This window comes from Diadema antillarum, unplaced genomic scaffold (assembly GCF_040938485.1).
Source record: "Diadema antillarum isolate AM-2024a unplaced genomic scaffold, OU_Dant_1.0 scf00000037, whole genome shotgun sequence".
In the NCBI taxonomy this organism is placed as follows: domain Eukaryota; kingdom Metazoa; phylum Echinodermata; class Echinoidea; order Diadematoida; family Diadematidae; genus Diadema; species Diadema antillarum.
The window spans coordinates 392,501-418,858 of record NW_027270926.1 but is presented as its reverse complement, the minus strand read 5'-3'; the positions used below and the strand labels follow the sequence as shown (position 1 = coordinate 418,858).

Sequence of the window (26,358 nt, the reverse complement as noted above, 5' to 3'; positions counted from 1 at the left end):
ATGTTTTAATAAATTGATCACTTGTATTCTCGCGTTCATTCCTGGAACAGGCCTGCGATCGTTCACTTTTATGAGCAGGGTGGTAAAAACAATCAGTTAAGTATTTCACTTTAATACAAGTATGTAATTACTTTGAATCGAATCGTGTTTAAGTGATAAAAAAGAGCAAAAGGCCAACTGATCGTTCGTTCTTGAAAGGCTACCTTTCTTTTCTGTGGCCGATCAGTGTGTTAGGAAGCTGTGATCTAATAACACAAGATCACAATGCGACGTTAAGTGTGTCGCAATGTTTACACACGGCTATAAAGAATGCGAAGCATCCCGGTTTTATCCATCTCTTATTTCTCCCTTTTCTCCGTTGTTTCAACGTTTGCGGTGTAATTTACACCTTTGTTAACAGAAGGTCTTTAAAAAGCCACGTAGTTTGTTCCGTTTCTACACGAGGACAGAAAAGCACTTGTTTGTCTCACTACTTAATATTCCCTGACTGTTGACTGATAGTATCGTACCTTGTTCGGGAAATTCGCGATTCTTGTACACACCACACTGCAGGCGCGGTATGCGGATTCCATTCATCAGCATGACCGCTCAGACTGAATCGAAGGCTAGCAGACGAACTCTTGCAACTGCCTGAAGTCGCCATAGGCAAACTAAAGACAGAAACCTGACTATCATGAACGCAAAGCCATACTAAAACTTTATCTTCCGCTTATTCTTTACCCCTTATGGGCTCACAAGTGTTAATAGGCCTTCATTGTATCTGAAAGGAGCACAAAGCCAGCAACCGCGAACAAACAAGAAATGAAGGTACAATCAAACAAGTGTTGTCACATGAATGGAACACTGCGACCTTTCATAGTGTTTGGTTATATTACGCTAAACGTGCTATTGTTCAAACTTCCTAATATCGAAATCTTATCTCGCCCTACCCCCCCCCCCCCCCCCCCCCATCCCTTGCTCGTGATTGCCCTTGCTGTTGAAGCCCCACATACGATTTCGGACTGATGGTGCATAGAATCATTTCTTGTCATCACAACTTGCACCTTGCATAACTTACATGCAACAGTTCTTAATAAGAGGTAGATGTGTTCAGTAGGAAACGCAGCACATGAACCTACTCTTGTTTGCTGGGCACAGATGAATTGCAAAGGTTCCTTTTTGATATGGCGTGAGTGCGAACGCCTGATATACTCGGAATGTTACAAGGCGACTGATTTTACGCAGCCGGAGATGATATTAATTCTATGGTTTGTGCCAAAATATTTCGCACATGACTGATCAAAAGAATCGTTTCACTTTCTCTTTTATCATCCTGGGATTATGTTCATAATCATCATAGCCACAAGCTGTCAAGATGTAGCCTTGAAGCTGTAGCCCTTCAACATGGATATCATTTGGCCGTCAAAATTTTATGACACAAATTATGTTCACATGCAGATCATGAGCGCAAGCTTAGTTGACAAGCGGCAGGTACATGTTACATTTACTATACATCAGCCCCGGGCTTTTTGCAGAGTAGCCTCATTATATAAAGGTTTTCCCTCTCTCTCTGCTATTTATCACTCGTCTTCATAAACTGCAATCCATTTGTGTGAAAAGTGTCAGTCCCTGCTGCAATAAAACCAGTCGCCTTCCAATACTACGTGTATTTTACTATGTCAAAGGTTTAGCTACGCTGTAGAATGTGTGGAATGTGGGTGTCGTCTTTATTTTGTTTTGTTGCGTTCATTTCTGTCAACTCCCGGTTTCCTATCTTTCCAACCGAACAATACTTGTCACTTTGAAGCTCTTATAGTCATATTCCCCATCAATTGCTGATCATGTTGAAGAAAGCATGAACATGTTGTTTACGATCTTTAAAAAATTGTGAAACCAATACAAAACTTCGCGAACTTCATTCGAAACTGACTTCATAAGGATACTGAGCATACATTTTCGTTGTGAATGATAACAACAGCAGCAAAACTCATGTGCATAAGAAAATGAAAAAGAAAAGAAAAAGGAAAAGAAAAACTGGAATGTCAAGAACTCCCCACTATTCAGAAAAGGAGGAAGGTAATTAAGAATATGTTATTGGTCTCACTTTCATTTCACATTCCTTGATGGCAGGTCGTTAGCGTACTTCAAGAGCATTCGAATACTCATCCCTGCGACCTGGCTGAACACGAGCGATGTCTCCACGGCAACGTGGGAACGCTACGAAACCAGTGACGTCAGGATAGCTCCAGCCAATGAAAACTTTCCGTATACGGAAAAGTTTACTGGATGCGGCTTGCCCGGAGAGTACATCGGCCTGACTCCGGACTACATAGTGAACCGGAAGGACGGGGTCAACGCCCTTCATGACATCTACGGAACGCCAAATAAGGTTTGTTGGCGGTTTCTTCCTAATTAACAAAATATTTCAAGCCAGGAAATAGAAATTTTCGTACTGTGGCACATTATAAGCATAAAGTGTTATCTAAAGTGTATGAATAGGATTGATTTCCATCTATTTTTTTTTCACAGGATGAGACATGCGCAACATCATACGATTAAAAAAAAACACACTTTCATGCTCTTTGTAGTGTTTTATTGCCTATTCGTTGTGCAATGGTTTCCCGCAGGTAATTGTTCACGAGTGGGGGCATTACAGATGGGGTCTTTTCGACGAGTACCCGAGATATGCTCCGTTCTACCGAGATGCGGAGACCGGCCAAATAGAGGCGACTCGCTGTGTCCTTTCTATTCCAGGTATTGGTTTAGCAATGTTAACAAAACAAAGTATTATTGTACATGTATGAACCTCTGTGTTGCTGTTCGGTTTTTTTTTTTTTCAGGCACTTTTAGGGATGTTTGGATACTGAATATGCTATATTAATTTTCTTTCGCGGATATTAGTCAGCAGACTGAGACCTATATATTTCATATAAGGAGTTTCATCAGAATCGGATGTCGCATATATGCTCGGGATGCAGAATTTTCTTTCCGGTTTATGGTGTTTTTACTAAAGATGTTCTTACTTACAGAAATGATGTCGCAAACCATGCGCATTTGCAGAGGTAAAAAAAAACTTACGTGACGGGGGTTGCAATCGACGTCAGTATTCTGTGAAAACAAACGATACTTCAGTAATTTTCATGTTAATTATGTCCGATTGTGATTAAGCTCCTACCGTTCTGCTTTTAAAAAAATATACCTACCTACCTATCTATCTATCTATCTATTTAGCTATTTATGTATGTATGTATGTATGTATGTATGTATGTATGTATGTATCTATCTATCTATCTATCTATCTATCTATCTATCTATCTATCTATGTATCTATCTATCTATCTATCTATCCATCTATCTATCTATCTATGTATCTATGTATCTATCTATCTATCAATCTATCTATCTATCCATCCATCCATCCATCCATCCATCTATATATCTATCTATCTATCTATCTATCTATCTATCTATCTATACAGACCTATCTTCCCCCTAAATTAATCCGTTCCTTAAAGTGAACTTAAGTGTTGAATGGAATTGTAATTTAAAACGGGCACAGGGCAAATGCGTTCTAAAGACGTCTCCATCCTAGAACCTTGCTTGGGTTCTCCAGTATACATCCTTGAAGCGCTCGTCAGAAGAGGCAATCGACGAGGGTTACCATTCGACATCAGCCGGATGCATCCGATGGCAAAGAGAGATTGATGATTGTGTGTGTGTGTGTGTGTGTGTGTGTGTGTGCGTGTGTGTGCGTGGTGATTATCACGCAATCAACGTCCCGCGCTAATTATCTTAAGGCCCAAACTGGCTGTGCTCATTACCGCTCGTGCGCCTTCCCTGTTGTGTTTTCCCTTCTACAGATAAGCAAAAGCTTTATCTTGCCGACATAATTGTCTAAGCACTTTCCTGAGGAATGATAATGTTGGCAATCCTGGTAGTTAACGTTGTGTGGCGTGTCACATAAGAAATGACAGCAAGGACAACTTTCATGATAACCATGAATCAAAACCCGAGAAACCAAGAAAGTTTTCCCTTTCCAATCATTGTTAGATATTGCCCTGTAATAGAGTATTGTGCCTCCTTCATAAGTACACAATAACAGTCATGTATATGTTGTCCATCAATTTTTATGTGAAAGTGAAAAATAATAAGAAAGGCTTGTACTGCTAATACCTTTTGCACTTAGAAAACGCAATGTAATGCGTGGTGTCTCGTAATTTAGCTTGGACACCGTGGCTTCAGTGTTATGATGTATTTTATATACGTGAACCATAGTTTCAAACTACCCTATCTCCACAACACTTCCGCGGTGCTTCGCAGAATGCAGGTCACCATCCTAAACCCTTTCTGTGCCAGGTACGTTGGACAGTGTATACAACGCTATGGGATTCGCTGTGCCAATCAGCACTTAAAGTACACAAAGGGTTATAAATACGAATTAGCAAACTTCGAGCCATGTTGAAGATGACTGTGAAGAAAAAATAAATGAATAAAATGAAAAAGATATATAAAACCGCAAAGAGGAAGAATATTATGGCCATAATATTCATGAAACAGTGCTAACAGTCGCAACCTCAAAACTAGTCTTATGAGACTGTAATGTCATCGTCCCATGAATCTACATGTAATTTATGCAACGCATGCAATAATTTTGTATTTCCCGTCAAAATTCGTGTAAAAAATCAAACCGAAAGGATTTGATGCAAATGGATTTAAATTAAATTGTTTTAGTCATTTCCAAAGTCCACATTTATTGAAGACTTGCGTGCGAGCCATACTTTTATGAGACTTACTTTAGGTAACGCTATCGTCATCTTTCATTTATGGAATAGTACATTGCGTAATATGATTACTCCCTGGCTAAGACTTTATTGAGTAGGCGAATTTCCGTGGAGGAGACCACGCTCCTATGCCTATATACACCAGTCTGAGATACCACTTGTAATATCAGCGGCCCTGAAGGTCACGACTTTGCATCAATAACTCGTTAGTGATATTCAGAGGCCACCTAATCCAAATATAGAGGCTGCAGAGTGTATCACTTTCATTATATGACGACATCAGAATTGATGAGATCTATTGGCAAAGTGGTCTCATATAACAAAATATATTGCATGGAAACATGTAAGTTATGCCTAGTTTAGGGAAGGTGCATTCCAATGTCATTTGTTATAATCATATCATGATTATCAGTGATTTGGAAATGATTGAGAGGCGATACCATGGATAGAATTTTGGTTTAGAAGCTCTTCTTTATAGTTGGATCCAAGTAATCCGAAGAAAATAGCAGTAGAATTGTTACATGACATATATAGCATGATCAGGGTATTACAAATCAACAAAGTCAAAACACATTTGCACTGCATTGGACCTGTAGTTGTCAATAAATACAGCTCATACATAAATGATACATAAATATTGCAACAAAAAGTGTAAAACTTTTAGCGATAAGATTTATCAGACTCGGTTTCCTTCAAACTGTAACGATAGAATAATCTATCTATGATAATGATTGTTTGCACGTTGATACACACACACACACACACACACACATATATATATATATATATATATATATATATATATATATATATATATATATATATATATATATATAAATATACATATTTGTTCATAGATATCTTACCGATAATGACAACACAAAACGTGGTTCATCATAGACCTACAGTTCCTTCTTGCTATGAGCTGTGAGCTACTTTTAGACCACTTGATCTAATCATAAATATTTATAGAGACCATTAGTAGGATTGATTTCTTGCTTCTCGATACCAGACAGTATCGACTGTAGGGGTGACATACATTGACATTATATTTATTCACTTCCGAGATGACGACAACAGTCTTATGAATGCAACGAAAATAATGATTATGTATGTATTGATTTTAGTGTTCATTATGGAACTGACATGCACTTATTGCTTCATGTACCAATATTTTATGGTCTCGGAAGGAAACTACTTTGTCATGATACAACCGCTCATATCATGGATGATTCAGGGCCTTTCATGATTTTGTTTTCATTGTACTAGAAATAAACACACACACACACACACACATTTATATATATATATATATATATATATATATATATATATATATATATACAAAAAACAAACAAACAAACAACATACATGCAGCGTACGCAACTGTATAGTTTTTCAACGTCCAATCCACACCTCAAACATCAAACTTACACTTTGTCTTTGGTTTATTTTGAGGCATCTCTTTGATTATGTAATACTTCAATCTTTGACGATAAACTACAAGTCCCGATGACTCGTAGTATTATTATCGTCGTCGTTGTGACTGGTATGTTGTGAGCAACTTAGCACATTGGGGAATGTATTGATTACACTTTTTGACGGTAGAAACGACCGACATTAGCAAATCTTGAACTTGCTATCTTTTCAAGTAGTTTTCATTTCCGTTTGTATTACTTGATGAAACATTTGAGCTCTGATTCATATGATTAACCATTAAATTGTGCCTTTGTCTGTAACATTTTTTTTTCTTTTTAAATTTTGTCAGTACCACCCGCGACCTGTTCGCATTCAAGGTCAACGACATTAAGTTATCACCGAAATTGTTAAATATGGATTCTGATTACAGGTGAAATAAGGAATAGATTCACCGGTCAGCCGTGTGGGGAGGCGGATCTCAACAATGACGGGCTGCCAGACTCAACAAAATGCACGTTCTTCGACGACATGAAATCCACGGCCTACAGTGCCTCCATCATGTACAAACAGTACATGTCAAATGTGAGTGACGCAAATCTGATGCAAACACAGCATAATACAGCAGACTTTTTCCCAGTACAATTCCTCTCTTTTTTTTTAAATTCTCCCAACTCTTCTTCTCCGCTGCTGTGACTCCCCCTTCTCTGAACTGAAAATAATGAGCTCACCATTCCACTCCAGAGAATAGCACACGTAAAAGTAATGACAAACAGCATGTAGTTTTCTTAAATGGAAATTGCATTGAACTAGAGCACTTTAGCTATGTTTTATCTCTTTCACATGACGAGCTGGAAAAATTGTGGCATTATATATTGAGCGTTACCCTTTTCTTTCTTTGTAGTTCACTTGACTCATTGCCAGTTCGTAGTGAAAAGAAAGTAATTTATATCAGGGAAAATCATAAAACCTCTAACTGGAGCACTTTAGCTATGTTTTATCTCTTTCACATGACGAACTGGAAAAATAATTGTGACATTATACATTGAGCGTTGCCCTTTTCTTTCTTTGTAGTTCACTTGTCTCATTGCCAGTTCTCAGTGAAAAGAAAGTAATTTATATCAGGGAAAATCATAAAACCGCTAAGTTAAGAAAATAGTGATTACCAGAGCCAGTTTAAAGGACATGAAAGTGCGTACACCCAATTCTGATTTGTAGTTAATTCGTCGAAAACAGCCCGATAATTCTATTTTCTTTCTTTTCATGAGGCAGAATGAACAATTTTGCGATGATCCCGCAAGGCCTGGGGTACCTGGAACAGTCGCGCATAATCCCATGGCACCGAACGAACAGAACACGAAATGCAACCAGCGAAGTTCCTGGGAGGTACGTCATAATATCATCTGTTCGACATTTATCATTCTCCTATTGTTGTTGTTGTTGTTTTCTTCTTCTTCTTCTTCTTCTTCTTGTTATTATTATTATTGTTATTATTATTATTATTATTATTATTATTATTATTATCATTATTATCATCATTATTATTATTATTGTTGTTGTTGTAGTTGTTAAGATAAGCCGCTAAATTTGGATCTCGAGAAATGCGGTGAATGTGATATTGGTCACCCTCTTCGTCTGCAATGCTCTATCTTAGCTTCTTTTTAACATGATATATCCGTGTCCTAATGATGGTGTGTAACCTGTGTACTTATTCACTATCATATTTCATGCAGATCATCACAAATCTTAACTCAGTCATCTTTCCAGTGCATCCTTAAAGAAATTTGATTGATCGACTTAGGTAATCTCTATACGACGGAAGTTTCCGTTTAACAACGTATCCAATACAAACCTAATTAATTTAAGAAGAGTGAAAACGAACCTTATTTGATAGTGGGATTTGATCACATATCATTAATATGATTTTCATTATCTATAACATTATGAAATGGTTCACTTACTCTGTGTGTTCATTTGCCTGTCATGGACCAGGTCTTACGAGCCCACCCGGACTTCGCCGGTACAGAAAGCCTAGATCCCAAGCCCATCGACAGCACCGTGCCCGAGTTCGTCATCGTCCGCCAGAAGCCCCAGACGACCACGGTCATGGTGCTGGACACGTCGGGCAGCATGGAAGGCGAGCGACTGGTCCTTCTGCAGCAGGTTAGACACTCCTCGATAAAAGAAAACTGATGATAATTCCCCAATGAAAGAAAACAATATGATAATAATACAGAAAAAGTACGATACGTTGCCATGGTTACACTGTTTTCCAAGTGAAATCTTATGGCTTCATTCTTTGAATGTCATTCAGAGTTACGGCTAAAAATTTGGTTTTTGTTCTTTGATCGAAGAAGTGGGCGGGATGTCGGTGGAAAAGAAGACATTATGAAAGTGGAAATGAAATGAAATGAAATGAAATGAAATGAAATGAAATGAAATTAAATTAAATTAAATTAGATTAAATTAAATTAAATTAAATTAAATCAAATCAAATCAAATCAAATCAAACCAAATCAAATCAAATGAAATGAAATGAAATGAAATGAAATGAAATGAAATGAAATAAATGAAATGAAATGAAATGAAATGAAATGAAATGAAATCAAATCAAATCAAATCAAATCAAATCAAATCAAATCAAATCAAATGAAATGAAATCAAATGAAATCAAATGAAATGAAATGAAATGAAATGAAATGAAATTCTGGGGAGAGAGGTAATCATCCGTGTAGTCTACAGTTCTTATACACTTCTTATTGATCATGATTTCTTTTTTTTAAAGTAGATTCAGAGTTCAAGGCGAAATTCCAATCTTAAACGCCTTTCGCTTTGAATTCTCTTTCCATCTGTATCTTGCAAAAAATGAGGGCATATCCTGAATCCAATTTTTTTTTCTCGGAATTTCCCTAACATCAACGATACAATTTTTCGGTATCATCTGTATTCCAGGCTGCAGCCAACATCATTGAGAACGTGTTGCCTCTGGGCTCACGGCTTGGAATCGTCCGCTTCGACGAGTACGCCCACGTTCTCCATCACATCGTCGAAATCGACTCCACGGACGCAAGAGATAGTCTCGTTTCCAGCTTGCCCAAAGAAGTGAATGGGCGAACGAGCATCGGCAGAGGTAAAAAAATCTGCCACATCAATCAGAGGTTGTAGTAGGGGTAGTAGCAAAAGTAGAAGTAGTAGTACTGTATAGTAGTCGTAGTAGTAGTAGTAGTAGTACTGTATAGTAGTCGTAGTAGTAGTAGTAGTAGTAGTAGCAGTAGTTCTTGTTGTTTCAGTTATTGTTGTTGTTGTTGTTGTTGTTGTTGTTGTTGTTGAAGTCGTTGTTGATGCTGTTGTTGTTGTTGTTGTTGTTGTGGTGGTGGTGGTGGTGGTAGTAATAGCAGTAGTAGTAGTAGTAGTTGTTGTTGTAGAAAATAGTGTTTGTGTATTATGTGTGTATATCGGGATGATATGCGTGGATTTACATAAAAGAAACGGGTGAACTGAATACTAGTAGCTTGTTGTTACGGTTACGGTTCCAGCCGTATAAACTGAAGGTCCGGTTGAACGAAAGTCCGACAGATCAAAGGGCCGATAAACCCGAGTTCCTATAGGCCGATGTAGGTTTATAATCTTGAGGAGTACTAATGGCATACACTATAGTATGTTCCCAATTCTTTTTTTAAGTACGGTAATGCACCCACATAATGTGACGGTGTGTTGGTATGTGTATACTAGCGTGTGTGGGGTTGGGGGGTTTGTGCGTGTGTGTGTGTGTTCATGTAGGTTTGTAAGCTTGAAGAAAACTACTAATGATGTGCAATGGATTCCTTTGATTATTAAAGTTTGGAGTGTGTGTCGGTGGGAGAGCTTGTGTGTGTGTTTGTTTACTTATCACAAATTGAATTGAATATGATACTATAAACATAATAACATCTTCGGTCGATCGGTATCCCTCCCCCCCCCCCCCCCCCCTTGGTAATAGTTCCGTAGAAAGTATGAAAAAAATATCGGCAAAATTCAAGACATGTGTGCACTGGCTCAATTAAAATATATGTGATCCCAAACGGTCTTCTAATATCCCTGTAATTAATGATAATTTCTGTGTTCCAGGAGTCCAACTGGCTGTTCAGGAGCTGAAGAAAAGTGAGAAGGATCCGTCGGGAAGCACTCTTATTGTTATCACAGATGGCGAGGAGAATTCTCATCCCTATATCACAGATGTCATAGGAGAGGTGAATATATGAATTTTGTTTATTTCTTCTTCTTCTTTTTTGTTTTTGTTTATGTTGTTATTTTCCAGGCGGGATATTGCCATCAGTCTTAGATCTGCTCTTCACGAGAGCCTTGTCATTAATCTTATTTAAAAAGAGACCCCAGCCTATGCGAACTACCCACTTTTTCAATCTTTAGTAAAGGTATCCATTTTAGGTGAAACATCATGCCCTGTCATGTGATTACCCCCGAGGATTTGAATTCCGTACCTCCATTTTAAGAGTCCACATAGCCTTGGTCACTATGCAACGTGCTTTCCTGCTTGTACCGTTGTTGCAAGTCTACCAGCCTATATATGCCGGAAGTGCTCTTCCATTCACGAGCGCACGCGCGATCGCGCGCCTGAAGATAAGCACTTTGATTTTCTAAGCACTTTGATTTTCTAAGCATTTATCAGGGAGATGAGACCTCCCTAATCATTTTCGTACTCAACATGACCTGTCCATACTCAGTCTCTGATTTTTCTTCTCTCTCTCATCACGCCTACCACCACCTTTCTCTTTTATCTATCTATTTATCTTCATATATAGCGATCGATCTATCTCATTCTGTTCTTGATTTCCTTATACTATAATCACTGCGATTTTTATCTCAGTGGGCCCGTTGTCAGAAAGATGTATGCAGTTCGTTGTTACCTGTATCAACCCAGATACTCACTACTGATTTGTTGTTTCCTGGCTTCTGCCGCAGTACATGAAATCATTACAACGTAGAATAATTGCAATCGTTCGTTTGAACAAGATTTCTTCTTTGAATATCTTAGATGTCCTTGCATATTCATCGTTACATTTGGGGCTTTGGATTTTGTGTTTACAATTCTTTACCATGCCAAAAATTTGATAGTTTGCTTATATATTATGTTCTATATTTAAGACACAAACTTGCCTTTATATATCACCTTCCGTAAAATCCATACCTTAACCATTTCCCCTACTCTGGAATTCTTTGATAATCTGAGGTACCCACTTGATTTCTACTACAAAGGTTGCCAACTTAACGGTGAATACTGTAGCAGTGGGAGCCGAGGCCGACCAGTCCCTCGAGCTGCTGGCCGAACACACCGGCGGGGATTCCTTCTCACACACCGACCGCTCCAGCGAGATCTACTTGTCTTTCTTCAAGGCGGCTGCCGCTCAAATGGGTAAATTTTTGCTTTGAACCACAGGTCATTATTCTAGATTCAAACCAGTAGGATGTGAATGAAGGAAACGTCTTTGTTAGATTGGGCTTTAGACTTTTTATTCCCTTTGCTAACGTTTAAATTCTGGATTTCTTTTAAGAACAAGGCTGGTTCAAGTTCAAGTTTATTTCATATTTCCATTTTCTCAGTGATGAGATTACAAAATTATTGACAACAAAACAAGAATACAAAATATATACAATCATGTCTTTTGATTGTAGAAGAAAAAGAAAAAGAAAATATACTTGACACAAATGTACATGGTCATATCGTGTGAAAATGTCACTAGTAAGTATAAGAAATATGATGGGGCCTACATAAAATCTTTGAAGCTTATAAAACTGTAGGTTCCCGAGTTCATAGGCATATAATTTTACACGGAGAACGGATATGTTTGTCTTGACCAACTAAAATTACACCAGTACAAAAAATCGATGAGTAATAAACTAATGAACCACATAGATATCGCACAAGCCAGACTGCATACAAATCTCGCAGTGTTTGAATAACAAAAATGCTATATTATTAAAGATGTATCGATACCATGAAATAACTTGAATAACTTGGTGCTGCGGACAAGGACAAAAGACTGGGAGCATAAAAAGGTTGCTAAAAGCTTGGTAGTGTGTATCCACTAAGTAATAACTGTTTTAATTTGCGTTTGAAGGTGAATAAAGATAAGGAAGAAGTGATATCTAGAGGGAGATCATTCCAATAGCTGGGTCCAGTAAAAGGCTGTTTCGATAATGATAATGCTCCTTTGAAATGCTACTCTGTAGAATTCGTGCAGATGTTGCAATTTTGTTCAGTCACTTGTAATTTCCATTTGTAAAACATTAAAGCAGTCACCTCATAGCATGATTTTGTAAACAGTTACGTATGTTATGAGGAGTTTGTGAGATTCTCATTGGGGAACATTTTGTTTTCAAAATCTAAACGAGTATAAAGAAGTCGGAGGTAAATTACCTGAGTGCGATTTTATCAAAGCTATATATACGGTCCATGTCCATTCCGATTGATAAACACTATGAACGTGGTGTGTCACTTCACACCACTTGAAGAGCTCGATCACAAAATGGGTTAGAAGGCATTTCTGAACATTCCAAAGTAAGGCCACTATCAGATAGAGCAAAATAAAACTTTTCCAATGATACCTTCCCTGTTGCATATCAAGAACGAGGAACATTCGTAATGTTATGATTAGGATATCCCATGTTTTCTTATTACTTTCTTTTTTTGTAGCTGATTTTATTGCAGATATCTAAAAATTACAAGAATGGAGTTAACTTGTTTTGTGATGAAACTCTTACCTTTATGAGGCTTTAAGCGATGTCAAAACTAACCTTCGTGAAAGGCCCTCTCGCTGTAGTTGCTTGCAGTAAAAAGCAGCCGAAGGTCGACAAGCCAACAGCGAGAGGAGAGCCCCTGCTCGGCTTCGGCTTGCTTCGGCTTTCTTCGGCTCGCTTTCGTCGTCGCCGAGAGAGCCTTTCGTGAAGGCTATGTTATAAGCGGTAAATGAGAAGATGAATATGAAGTGGCTTCATCTCTTATTCAACAGCTGCTTCCCAAGTCACTTCCGCCGTGATAGATGCCGATTTTACGTCCATTCCCGTCTTCGAGACGTTCACCAACAAGTTTTACCTGGAGGACGCCCTCACGGGTGGCCTAAAAATCACTATCGCCTACATTTGGACCACACGTTCACGCAGTATCACCTTCGAGCTGACCAAACCGAACCAAGAGGTCGTCGACTCCTTCTCGAGGCTGTACACCACTGACGAAAGATACAAGCAGATCAAAATCAACTTAGATCAGGATCAAGTCATGGTGAGTTTCGATTCTTTTTAGGAATAAATCTAACAATAATGATAACAAAACTACCCTCTCCATATGGGAAGAGAAAAACAATGTGTGTTGCAGCACACATTTACAATGAAAATGAAATCAATGTCTAATCTCCTGTCATATGAACGAAATTCAATCCATTAAGAATATCTAGCAAGGCTCTATAGAATTTCAACGTGACGCTGAACTGAGTATGTTAAATGCACTTAAAGACAAACATAAGGTACTTTTAATCCAGCCAGATGGAAGGTTATACCACATAACGTAGAAACAAACGATTAAAACTTCCTATAGTTTCCGAAATGCCAGTATCTTTCTGCTTTTGTGCCTATAAAGCATTGATACTCTGAACAATACATATTGTCTTTCTGTCGAATGAATGCTATCTCGTTTTATGATAATTGTTTATTTGTCTGTTCGGGGGTTTTCTTTTTTCCAAGGCCGGTGAATGGACGCTGAACGTGACGAATGAAGGCATCTCAGAAGACGATTTTAGCATTGTCATTCAGCCTCGTGTCAAGCCGGGGGCTATGCCCATTCTGGCCAAGGCTCACTGGGCAGTGCCCAAGATCACTCCTCCCAGTAGACAGATTCTCTACGTCTTCGTGCAACAAGGTGTGTAATGCTGTAGCAGTCATCTCCCTTTGCGTTTTTGTCAGACCTCTATATTCCACCCACAGAGCGACTTATTTGAGACTACCAGTAGTTTGTCAAGACAGAGAGAGCTGCGAGGCCGGTTCCATGACATTTGCCCCGGAGACAATCCTCTGCTCCATGGAATATTTGTACGCTAACCTAAATGTAATTTCTACCCTTAAACATAACCCTAACTCTGATCCAAATCCTGTCATCAAACTGAACCCCAAACCCTATCACAATCCTAACCCTAACCCTAAGTCCTTGGAGGAAAACAAACCGGAGCAATATTGTCGCAGGAGCAATTGTCATGTCACCGCGAAGCTAAGGGTTGAATGCACGACCGAGTGGCGTCATAGCATGTCTCTGGTACTTTCACCCCTTGCCTGGTTGTTTATCTCGAATAATCTCGAATAATCTGGAATAAAGAGGCATAACGTGGCATATACTCGAAAGCCACCGTGGGCTTTCATCTCACGCACTAGGCTGTGCTGCAGAAAAATCTTTCCCTCCTACATCCTAGCAAAGACACTTGGGATCGTAACATACATACTGTGAATGGTGTAAATGATAGCAACAACAGTGCGATGTCTGAAGAGGAATTGATAGTTTTTTTTTCTTTCAATGATCTTTCTTTTTGATGAGCATGTATCTCACCCCTATTATGACATGTTGTACAGGGCTTTGAGCCACAACGTGGTGAACAAATTCTTTGTCAAGTTTACTCTCGTTTCCTCTCCCTGTCTCTTTCTCTCTCTATCAATCAATCAATCAATCAATCAATCAATCAATCAATCAATCAATCTATCTATCTATCTATCTATCTATCTATCTATCTATCGACCTATATATCTATCTATGTATCTATATATCTATCTATATACAAAACATATGGGCCCCACGAATTTACACGGGGATCCTAAGGTTCTGCTCATGCTATTTTCACTATTTCAAATGTCTATCCTTAGTAAACAATGCAATTTTTTGTCTTTGAATATGCATTTTATCATGTTCCAGTTTTTTTTTCTCAAAGTGCAGAGTATTCTGCTTTGTCCTGCTGTCTATGCGGCACTTCATATCATTTTTGTATGTGTAGATGATACAATAATCATGATAATCATTGTTGCTGCTATTAACAAAATTGACATAATTGCCACTATTCAATGCTCGGCATGACGGTGATGTATGTTTATCGACACATTTTTGCAGAATATTGCGGGACAGGGAAGAGGAAAAGCCGGCGACTAATTTTCGCGGAAATGTTGCTCTGTGTTCTCCAATTGCCGCGATTAATGATATGCTGTATGCTTATTTTCAATAAACATATCTCACAGCCCCTAGCTTGCGCAGTGAATAGCTCAGTTTGCATATGTTATTTACCTAATTTTTTTTTTTTTTTTGGTCGCATAAAGTGCTAGAGACCGCATGTCATCTAAACTCTTTCAGATCCAGAAAAACCCCAACAATGAATATCCTGCTACTAGTATTCATTCTTGGACTTTATTTCCAAGAACCAAATAACTTGCATGCGTAACGAAACGTCTACTTGTGTGGGCATACGTGTGTGCCGCGTGATTTTATTAGATTGATGTCAGCTATAGTAATTCTCAGAAAAATACGTGCATTCATGCGTTGTTGGTTCTTTTTTTTTTGAATCGAGAAAGTAATGAGAAGAATATCTTATGCGTTGACCATATTAGGCCTACTATGATTTCAGTATTATTTCAATCACAACGCGCATGAATCATGCACATAACCACGTCGTGTATATACATGATCTAATTACACACAAATATCTCTATTCCTCTATCGATCTGTAATATTCAGGTCTATTTATTACCAAGGAGCTTTGAGAGATGGAGTTCCAACTAGCTGTAATTATTCAAATAGTTGTCAGTTGTTTATTGATATACAAAAGAATTCCACAAGTGCATCATTTTGTGCCTTTGGTGATCGATGTTCGATGCTGCCGTCTTGCTGAGTAATCGGAGAATTCATTTTGAACGTTAACATAGTAAATATTGGCTATTTTCTGCTTGTTCATTTATTAACTGAAATGAAACCTCACTTAATGATAAAGCATATAAAACAAAAGTCAATCCCGTCCAGAAATATATGGAAAAGTGTAAATCAGCACTGTATTTTGTGAAAGTGTTTAAAACTGCACCCTCCTTGAAAGCTAGTTCTCTTGAACCTCCTTGATATTACATATTTATGTACCTCATATTGTTAATTATTTATACAATGTCGTATTCATTCTTTTTTTAATTGATTCAAGGCGACACGCCAGTGATCAATGCAAAAGTCAACGCTGTGGTGAGGCTCAACTCCGGGAGTGACGCGGCTGATACAGTGACCTTAGTCCCGCGGGATGACGGCCTAGGGGCGGATATCAACAAGAATGACGGGATATATTCCGCTTACTTCACGAACTTCTTGGGCCACGGCCGTCACGGCGTTGAGGTATAGCACAATTCTCTTCGTCTTCAGTCAGCATTTTTGGTATAATAGGGAAGATATTAATTTCATATAGCACAATTATTTGAAAAATCAGAGTGCCTCATCTATTAAATCATTTGAAATTCTTCTCAAAACTCATCTTTTTGATCAGTTGTATTTTTTTTTTTTCTGGAGGCACACACAGTCAGTTATTAGTTATTGTATCACTGTAACACATGTATTTTTTTTTTTTTGCTGTTATTTTGGTTTTGCATTGTCCTTATGTTATTGTGTTTTCTAGTTTTCTTTTCGTTATGAATAGCACCAGTGCGTTTACAAACACCCGTATAAATCTCCATATAAATGCAATTAATATTATTATATCGCGGACTTGATCGTCAGTGACGGTAATACAATCTCACTACCTGCATTGTGACTTTAGCCAATGACTTTTATGACCTTTAGCCAATCTACAAAAGAACAATTTCAACGAGTAAAACAACAAAAAAGAAACCAAAAGAAAACATGGCATAAAAACTGACCTTTCCACACGTTTTCACCTTCATCGTTACGTAATACTAGTAGTCTTCACCTTCATCATTACGTAATAGTCCACATCTTGGACAGCCAAGAAATTCACATTGTGTGGCTTGACCATGTCTTGGCTTGGGGGCAGTAGGAATGACCTAAAGATGCAGGTGCAGTGTTGTTTGTGTATTAGAGTGTTCTCATTCTTACAATTAATGACGCCCCACGCCATACCCTGGGACACCGTGTGGAGCCGGGAAATGTGCAAACGCCGGGAAATGTGCAAACGCCTGGAAATGTGCAAACGTCTCGCCGGGAAATGTGCAAACGCCGGGAAATGTGCAAACGTCTTGCCGGGAAATGTGCAAATCTCTAAATTTCATCAACGGGAAATGTGCAAACGTGACGCCGGGAAATGTGCAAATGTTCAATTTTGCCGGGAAATGTGCAAAACGTCGCCGGGAAATGTGCAAACCATTCATTTCACCTATATTATGTAGAGATGGAAGAGAAACTCTCAATCAAAGCTGCGCACGAACCATTACCATCTTTACCACCTGTCTTAGCGACCATCTGTCTTTTTATGCCTCCGCCACGAAGTGGTGCCGGAGGCATTATGTTTTCGGGTTGTCCGTCCGTCCGTACGTCCATCCGCTTTCGTTTACGCAATAACTTGAGTAATATTGACTGGAATTTTACCAAATTTGGTCCAAGTATAGAGTATGATAAGGTTATTATTTGATAAGATTTTGGGTGAAATCGGCCTAAGGTCAGAGGTCAAAGGTCAAGGTCAAATCATGAAATTGTATCCGTTTACGCGATAACTCAAGACTGGATGGAGCAACTTTCACCAAACTTTGTCGGAGGATGATGTATGATGGGCAATTACTTGATAAGTTTTCTAGTGAAATCGGACAGAGGTCAAAGGTCAAAGATCAAGGTCAAATCCTAAAATTTATCTGTTTACGTGATAACTCAAAAGTGGATGAAGCAGCTTTCACCAAACTTGGTCCAAGGATGATGTATGATGGAACAATTAGTTGAGTAGATTTTAGTGACATTGGCAAGAGGTCAAAGGTCAAAAGGTCTAGGTCAAATGCTAAAAATGTTGCTATTTCCCCCATGTCTATGCAATGCCCAAAGGTATTTTCTTGAAACTTAGTGTAGACATGTACTACTGCGTAAAGATTCTCCAAAGAGAGTTTCATGTCATAAGGTCAAAGGTGAAAAGGTCAAAGGTTAGGTGAAAATGTTGCAATATCACTTTTCTCGCAAATGGTTCAATGTATCTTCATGGAACTTGGTGTACGCATGTACTGACTGGCAGGGATTATCTAGGGAATTTAGGGGTCGTGGGTCAATAGTCAGGGGGTCAAAGGTCAAGGTCAACTCCTCAAAATTTTACTATTTCCCTCATATACTAGTATATGCAATGCTTGCATTATTAGTTTTAAAACTTAATATATACGTGCATTACCTAATGGAGATTCTCCGGGAAATTTCCAGCCAGAAGATCAAAGGTCAAAGGTTAAGTTTCAAGGGCCAGGTTTCAATGCCCCCCCCCCCTAAAAAAAAAACAACAATTTTGTACTGTAATTACATTCTTTTTTCATACCTTGGAAATTACTCAATGCATAAACTTATAAAAGGGTCCGTCAGAAGTCAAGTAAAAATTCTCAATTCCCTAAATATTGTGTACCTGCACTCTTAGACAATAATTATAGCAAACCCAGTTCAAGGAAAGTGAATATTCAAGATATTTCTGACAAACCTGTCATTTCAATATTTTGCCAGTTATGTGAAACTGTCATCACACATTGTGAAGACGTTGTACTATACACCTATTGGGAGAATCATGCATTATGGCGGAGGCATCAGTCGCCACAGCGACATTTCTACTTTTTTATTACATTTTAGCATTTCCTTGCAAACCCTACAACGATTTTTCACCAGATTTGGCAGATAACATCTTAATGGTGATATGATCGTAATTTGTCAAAATGAGCCGACCCCCCCCCCCCCACACACACACACACACACACCAGTCCTAAGGAAGGGGGGAGGGGGAGGATTTGAAGCCTCAGAGTCCCTATACCATGTAGGTAAACGCTTGATTTTTTTTCTTCATCTGTCGAACCGAAAAAGAAAGAGCTAAGTTAGTGCTATGAAGACATTAATGACTAAAATTTCATGTTTGATTATGGCGGACCCAGGGGTGCCCTTATCGGGGGTGAGGGGGAGGAGGGGGATTTTCCACATTTTCAGCACATTCTCTCAAAATCTAGGACGGATTTTCACCCAACTTGTGAAATATAGAGACAGTCATATTTATGGTAATATAATCTTGATTTGTTAAAATGCGCCCCCCCCCCCATCGCCGAAGGGGGGGGGGGGGATTAAAGCTTCACTTTTAACATCCCAAAAATCTGGATTTTTTTTTAAATCTTCTTCTGTCAAACCGAAAAAGATAGCGTTAGTGCTATGAAGACATTAACGTGATTAATGAATGAAATTTCATGTTTGATTATGGTGGATCAAGGGGTGCCCAGTTCGGGGGGGGGGGAGGATGATAGGTGGCGGGGGATATTCCACATTTTGAGCATCTTCTTGAAATATCTATGAGGGATTTTCCCCAAACTTGACAGATAGCAAGATTATGGCAATAATTATGATCTTAATTTGTTCAAATGAGCCCCGCCCCCCTTCCCCCACCGCCTAAGGGGGGGGGGGGGGGGGGACTGCGGGGGGTTGAAGCTTCAACGTCCCTAAACTCTAAAAGTTAGTGCTATGAAGATACAGCGTTAATGAATGAAATTTTGAAAATCCCCCTCCTCCCCCTGGTTACAGCTCGTTTTTCCGAAGGATCGTTATTCCGAAGGCTCTTTTATTCCTAAGATTCGTTATTCCGAAGGTTCATTGTTCCGAATTTCATTTACGGATTAACCAGTCTTCGGAATAACGAACCTTTGGAATAAAGCCACAAATTTTCGGATTAACGAACCCTTTTTCATTTTCGGATTAACGAACCTCTAGGTATAGGGACTTTGCGTATTTCGGATTAACGACCCTTTGGAATAACGTACCTTCGGAATAGCGAACATTCGGAATAACGAACAACACCCCCACCCCTCACCCTCACCTACCCCCGATCAGAGCACGCCTAGACCCGCCATAATCAAACATGAGATTTCGGTCATTAATGTCTTTACAGCACTAACTTTTTCGGTTCGACAGAAGTAAAAAAAAAAAAAAAATCAAGAGAATATAGGGACTCTGAGGTTTCAACCCCCCCCCTCCTCGTCGGCGAGGAGGGAGGGGGGGGGGGAGGGGGGTTCAATTTAAGAAATCAAGATCGAATCACCATAAATATACTATCTGCCAAGTTTGGTATAAAATCCGTCATATATTTTACAAGACTATGCAGAAAATGTGGAAAATCCCCCTCACACCCCTTATCAGCGCACTCCTGGACCCGTCATAATCAAACCTGAAATTTTAGTAACTGTAGTGTCTTCATATAACGTAGTTCCATATTCTTCGGTTCAACAGAAGAAGATTACAGATTCCAGAGTTTAGGGACCTAAAACTTCAACTCCTCCTCCCCCCCCCCCCCCCCCCCCCCCCTTGGCGGTGGGAGGGGGTGGAGCTCATTTTACATATAAGACCATCACAGTAAAGATGGTATCTGCCAAGTTTGGTGAAAATCCTTCTTGGGATTTATCAAGAAGATGCAGTAAATGTGGACAATCCCCCTCCTCTCCGTCACTCCCCCCCCCCCCTAATCAGGGCACCCCTGGATCTGCCATAATCAAACATGAAATTTCAGTCATACAAGGCACTAACTTAGCTCTATCTTTTTTTTTTTGTTCGACAGAAAAATATTTTTTTTAAATCCAGAGTTTAGGGACTCTGAGGCTTAAACTCCCCCTCCCCCCCCCCCTTTTCGGCCGGGGGGGGGGGGGGGGGAAGGATAGGGGGCTAATTTCAATTCATAAAGATCATATCACCGTAATGAGGCTATCTGACAAGTTTCGTGAAAATCTGTCCTAGACTTTTCAAGAAGATACTGGCAATGTAGAAAATCCCTCTCCTCCCCTCACCCCCTCCCCCGCGATCCGGACACCCCTGGATCCGTCATAATCAAACATGCAATTTCAGTCATTAATGTCTTCATAGCACTAGTTTAGGGACTCTTAGGCTTCAATTTGAAGACTCCTCCCCACTTATGGCCCCGTGCCCTGCATCCCTGGATCTGCCATTAAACGTGAACTCCTGTCATCAATATCTTTAACCCTAAAAGGCCTCGTCGCGAGGCTTCTTGAATTGTTTCGTTCAAGTCTCGCGCAACTTTTGAGACCAAATTTGCAACGTCCGCGCATACTTTTGCGAAGCTGCGCCCATTTTTGTAACGGAATGTCGCCCCAAAACGGGCACAATTTTGTGATTTTGTGTACATTTCCTACGGAAAAGAATGTTCTGTCATGAAAGTCATAAGAACCTGATTATTTTTACAATTAATCACTTTCATTTATTAATTTTGTGCTCATTATGGTAGAAGAGTGGTCAGTGACAATTTCTAATGAAAAAAATAAAGAAAAAACAAAAGTTAAAAAACAGAGAAATACATAAGAAATTCTGAAAACAATGAAATACATAAGAATTGGAATGAGTTTTGGAAGTTTTTGTGATGTACAATTGTTGAATATGCAAAAACAGATTTACAGATCAAAAATTAGACTCTCAATGCTTTTAATTAGGCTAAAATATCATCTTGAGCTTAATTTGCATAATTAATTAGAATTAGAAATTGATTGTTTCAAAAAATCTTATGACACAATCTTGTAGATTATGACGTGGGTCTCACGCATGCGAAATTTCATCGCGATCGCACTACCAATGGTCGAGATCTCATGGGGGGGGGGGGGGGGGGCGGAATCCATTCCCCCCCCCCCCCCCCCGGTCTGAGCATAGCCAAAAAAGCCCGGTCCCTTTATGATTAAAGAACCATCCTAGCAGCATGCTCATTCTTATTTGGTTATATAATACAAGAAGAATTTCGATAATACCGTAGTTTTGGGACTTAATTGAGCCCCCCTCCCCCTTTTCGGGGGGGGGGGGGGGGGTTGGCTAGTATATAAACAAATTGAGATCCCATTTCCATAATCGTGCTACCTGCCAATTTTGTTGAAAATCTGTCAAGGTTTTCATTAAGAAAATTTAAATGGTGGAAGTTCATGGGCAGTTTTGATATGGAGTTTTATCTATTATCTTTATACACAATATCGCTAAAGTAAATGATTTGCACATTTCCCGGCGACGTTTTGCACATTTCCCGGCAAAATTGAACTTTTGCACATTTCCCGGCGTCATGTTTGCACATTTCCCGTTGATGAAATTTGCACATTTCCCGGCGAGACGTTTGCACATTTCCCGGCGTTTGCACATTTCCAGGCAAGATGTTTGCACATTTCCCGGCGTTTGCACGTTTCCCGGCGAGACGTTTGCACAATTCCCGGCGTTTGCACATTTCCCGGCGTTTGCACATTTCCCGGCTCCACACACCGTCATATCCCGGGTTATAGCGTTGTTTAGCGCCATTGCGTTGTTTTTCGTATAAAGATGTAGAGTTATACACTGCCATTATGGCAGCCAAATTTTAGCAGTCTTCCATGTGACGATCTGCCATGACTTTTTAAAACGTTAAACAATTTTAACATTAGCACTTTCTGTATTTTTTTCGGAAATATTTTTGCTTTGTTACAATTTTTAACAGTAGTTCAGAATGAGATCATTGTAACCAACGAACTCGTCCCATGATTACATATTTTCCGTCTTCCGTGGATTGGTAAGACATAGTGATGTGCTGCTATCTGTGAGTGCCGCAAATTATTGGTGTAGATCAGTACTCACGTTTTGATGCTGCTGCACTTCTGAACTCATTATTGCAACAACATTTTCTTTCATAAAGCACTAAAATGACTGTCACCCATTTTGGGAGGCCTTACCCGGGGTACAGTGAATGAATATATAAATACATAATTCAACAAAATGACGGATTTCTATTTGGTATACCAGGGCACCAAATTATATGCCTGGATGTTAATCATGTAATGTCGCATCTTAATCAAGGTCTTCCAAACAATCTGTATGTTATCAGGTGCATGTTCGCAACGGCGAGGAAACCACGCTGCTGAAAGGGGGCGTGGTCGGTTATGGCGCGGCCACCAACCCGAATTTCCCCGGCCCCGACAGGATGGTCATCCTGGAAGCTACCGGTGAATTCCAGCGAGAGGTCACGGGCGGCAGTTTCGAGTGTACCAGCGTATCTGTCTGTGGAAATAGTGAGTCTATTTTCTCCGTCATTCTTTCCTTTCCTGCATCGTCGTTAAATACCACGACAAGAAAGAGACATTGACATTGTGTGCACACAGGTTGCTAATAGTAACGAAAGAGTTAACCCATGATTGACTAGTACATAAACTAGAGCTGGTAACTCAGACACGAAATGAAACAAATAGCAAATCTTAATGACATTTGTCCAATTTTTACCAGGTATTAATCGTCAATCGCTAACTCTTGGAGGAATCTGCGCCTTTTAATGTTTTGTACACATATGTGGCGCTATACAAATGCTGTGGATGATGATGATGATCATCATCAATGTTCTCAAAGCGTCGACTTAAAAAGTTAATATTAATTATCTTGTGATAATGCAGCATTGGATTTTACTTCTGTCACATTTGATAATGGTATCGATGTTTATGCGTGCCTCTACGCCCAGCTTTCAGTAATGTGATTGAAATACCTTATCTTACTAAAATAGCATCAGAATCACCAATCTCGTGGATAGCATTCCACTTCGTGTCAAAGCACGACAAAATGATCGATGGTAAATTTCGGGACTAAAAAAAAAAAATAGAAAAGAATAAGATTTTAGTTTTGGTAGTGATACTGTTAAAGAGAGAGCAATTACCATCATATCAGTGATAAACGGTATTGACATATGGAAGCTAATGAATGTATACATTCCTCTCCTTTATCTTTCTTTTTTCTGTTCGCTCTCTTCTTTCGTAGAATCTGTGGATGTATATCCCCCAGGTCAAATCACCGATCTGACAGCAGATTTGGGCAGTGGCGACCTGGCGACCCTAACATTCACTGCACCAGGAGACGATCTCACTGATGGGAATGGTGAGACACGTTTTACTCAATTTAACATGACGTGACGTGACGTGACGAGATGTGATATGCTGTGATGTGATGTCATGTGACCTGGTGTGATGTGATGTGATGTGATGTGATGTGATGTGATGTGATGTGGTGTGGTGTGGTGTGGTGTGGTGTGATGTGATGTGATGTGGTGTGGTGTGATGTGATGTGATGTGATGTGACGTGATGTGATGTGATGTGATGTGATGTCATGTGTTGTGATGTCATGTCATGTCATGTCATGTCATGTCATGTCATGTCATGTCATGTCATGTCATGTCATGTCATGTGACGTGATGTGATGTGATGTGATGTCATGTCATGTCATGTCATGTCATGTCATGTCATGTCATGTGACGTGATGTGATGTGATGTCATGTCATGTCATGTCATGTCATGTCATGTGACGTGATGTGATGTGATGTGATGTGATGTGATGTGATGTGATGTGATGTGATGTGATGTGATGTCATGTCATGTCATGTCATGTGACGTGATGTGATGTGATGTGATGTGATGTGATGTGATGTGATGTGATGTGATGTGATGTGATGTGATGTGATGTGATGTGATGTGATGTGATGTGGTGTAATGTGGTGTAATGTGATGTATGATAGGCCTATAGTATGGTACGGTGTTGAATGGAATGTTATGAAATGTTATGAAATGGAATGATATGATATGATATGATATGATATGATATGATATGATATGATATGATTTGATATGATATGATAAATATTAGTATATGATATGACAGTGACAGGATAATACTGAAAGTTATTAATGCTGTAATGAGACAAACAATGCAATTTCATAATAACAACTGGATTAATATCGCTTTGTTTTTAATTCGCAGCTACAAGGTATGAAGTCCGTTACTCATCGAGTTTCATGAAAATCAGCAAAAATTTTAGTTCCTGCGAGATGGTCCCCTCGCATTGGTTCGTTGCTGGTGACGTCACAATGCCGTCTGGAGCAGGAAAATTGGAACAATTTGTCATCAATTTTTCCAACTCGAGCAGTACATCGTCTGACCCAGGTTAGTTACTGATGCACAAGTTAATATTTTGTATGCTTATCAGCGTACATTCAATATAATGTGAATAAATGAACATCGCTATCATGAAAACAGATCTAACATTGGTAGAGTCTGCTAATATCATACTTGTAGTTTAAGTGTCAAGTGAGAAAAATGGCGGTAATTGCTTTGGCATCTGGAAAGTTTTTGTGCATATTGCTGGAGTTAACTACTAAAGCACTAATTCAGTTATTATTACATTTGTATCATTATACTGTCATTCCGATAGTTATACACATTATCATCAAAGTTCATGATGATATGTAGATGTGATTTGCGGAGGAACTTAATGTCATTTTGTGTTTCACTTTCAGGACACACGCCGTTAACTGTGGCCATTATTGCCATCGACGATGTAGGCAACCGCGGGGACCGTTCGAACCTCGTCACCCTGACTCGAGTACCGACCCCCTCGCAGTCACGCGCCGCATGGCCTCCCGGCATGATTGCCGGTGTGTTACTGTCCATCATTATTTTTCTGCTCATCATCATTATCATCGTCGTCATCGTGTACCTGAAACGAGGGAAGGCACCCACAAAATACCACTACACAGCACCTCATTGCAACGGCTCGCTGGGCGTGTGAGCCTCCACCAGTTCCGCTGTGATGGTCAGACACCGTGTTCGAACAGTCGCAATAAGTGAGAGCGCAGAAGAGCGCATGTTTTGTTGCCCGACACATTACTGTTGGACAAAACGGACACCTGATGCTGTGGTTATTACTTGAACTCAAGGTGTTCCTTGAGTGAACGTGAAGAAAAAGATGTGTCACTGAAAAAAAAGTACTACCATTTTCGCCAAGCAATGCCGAGTCGATCCTCGATTTTTTTTTTCCGAACTGCACCGAGCTTGTTCGGGGACCAACTTGGCACCATCTCCCTTCTTATGTTTAATATGGCATTTTGTGTGTGTGTCTGTGTGTGTGTGTCTGTCTGTCTGTGTGTTCATGATGTGACATGACGTGACCTTTACACTATCAGGAAGGAGAACTAAAT

At 39.5% G+C, this 26,358-nt stretch overlaps 1 protein-coding gene across 1 annotated transcript in view; it reads left to right on the top strand.

The window, feature by feature from the left end:
• Positions 1-26,251, top strand: part of LOC139708701 (calcium-activated chloride channel regulator 3A-1-like) — a 53,043-nt gene extending 26,792 nt beyond the window's left edge. The window contains exons 2-16 of the mRNA XM_071620639.1: positions 2,110-2,368; positions 2,607-2,733; positions 6,610-6,761; positions 7,449-7,562; positions 8,169-8,339; positions 9,129-9,306; positions 10,284-10,405; positions 11,430-11,586; positions 13,184-13,452; positions 13,911-14,085; positions 16,385-16,569; positions 23,231-23,414; positions 24,148-24,264; positions 25,142-25,324; positions 25,678-26,251. Of these exons, the coding sequence (XP_071476740.1) occupies positions 2,110-2,368; positions 2,607-2,733; positions 6,610-6,761; positions 7,449-7,562; positions 8,169-8,339; positions 9,129-9,306; positions 10,284-10,405; positions 11,430-11,586; positions 13,184-13,452; positions 13,911-14,085; positions 16,385-16,569; positions 23,231-23,414; positions 24,148-24,264; positions 25,142-25,324; positions 25,678-25,949 (2,665 nt within the window). The 3' untranslated portion in view covers positions 25,950-26,251. The remainder of the gene's footprint in view (positions 1-2,109; positions 2,369-2,606; positions 2,734-6,609; positions 6,762-7,448; positions 7,563-8,168; positions 8,340-9,128; positions 9,307-10,283; positions 10,406-11,429; positions 11,587-13,183; positions 13,453-13,910; positions 14,086-16,384; positions 16,570-23,230; positions 23,415-24,147; positions 24,265-25,141; positions 25,325-25,677) is intronic.
• The last annotated feature ends 107 nt before the right edge of the window (positions 26,252-26,358 follow it).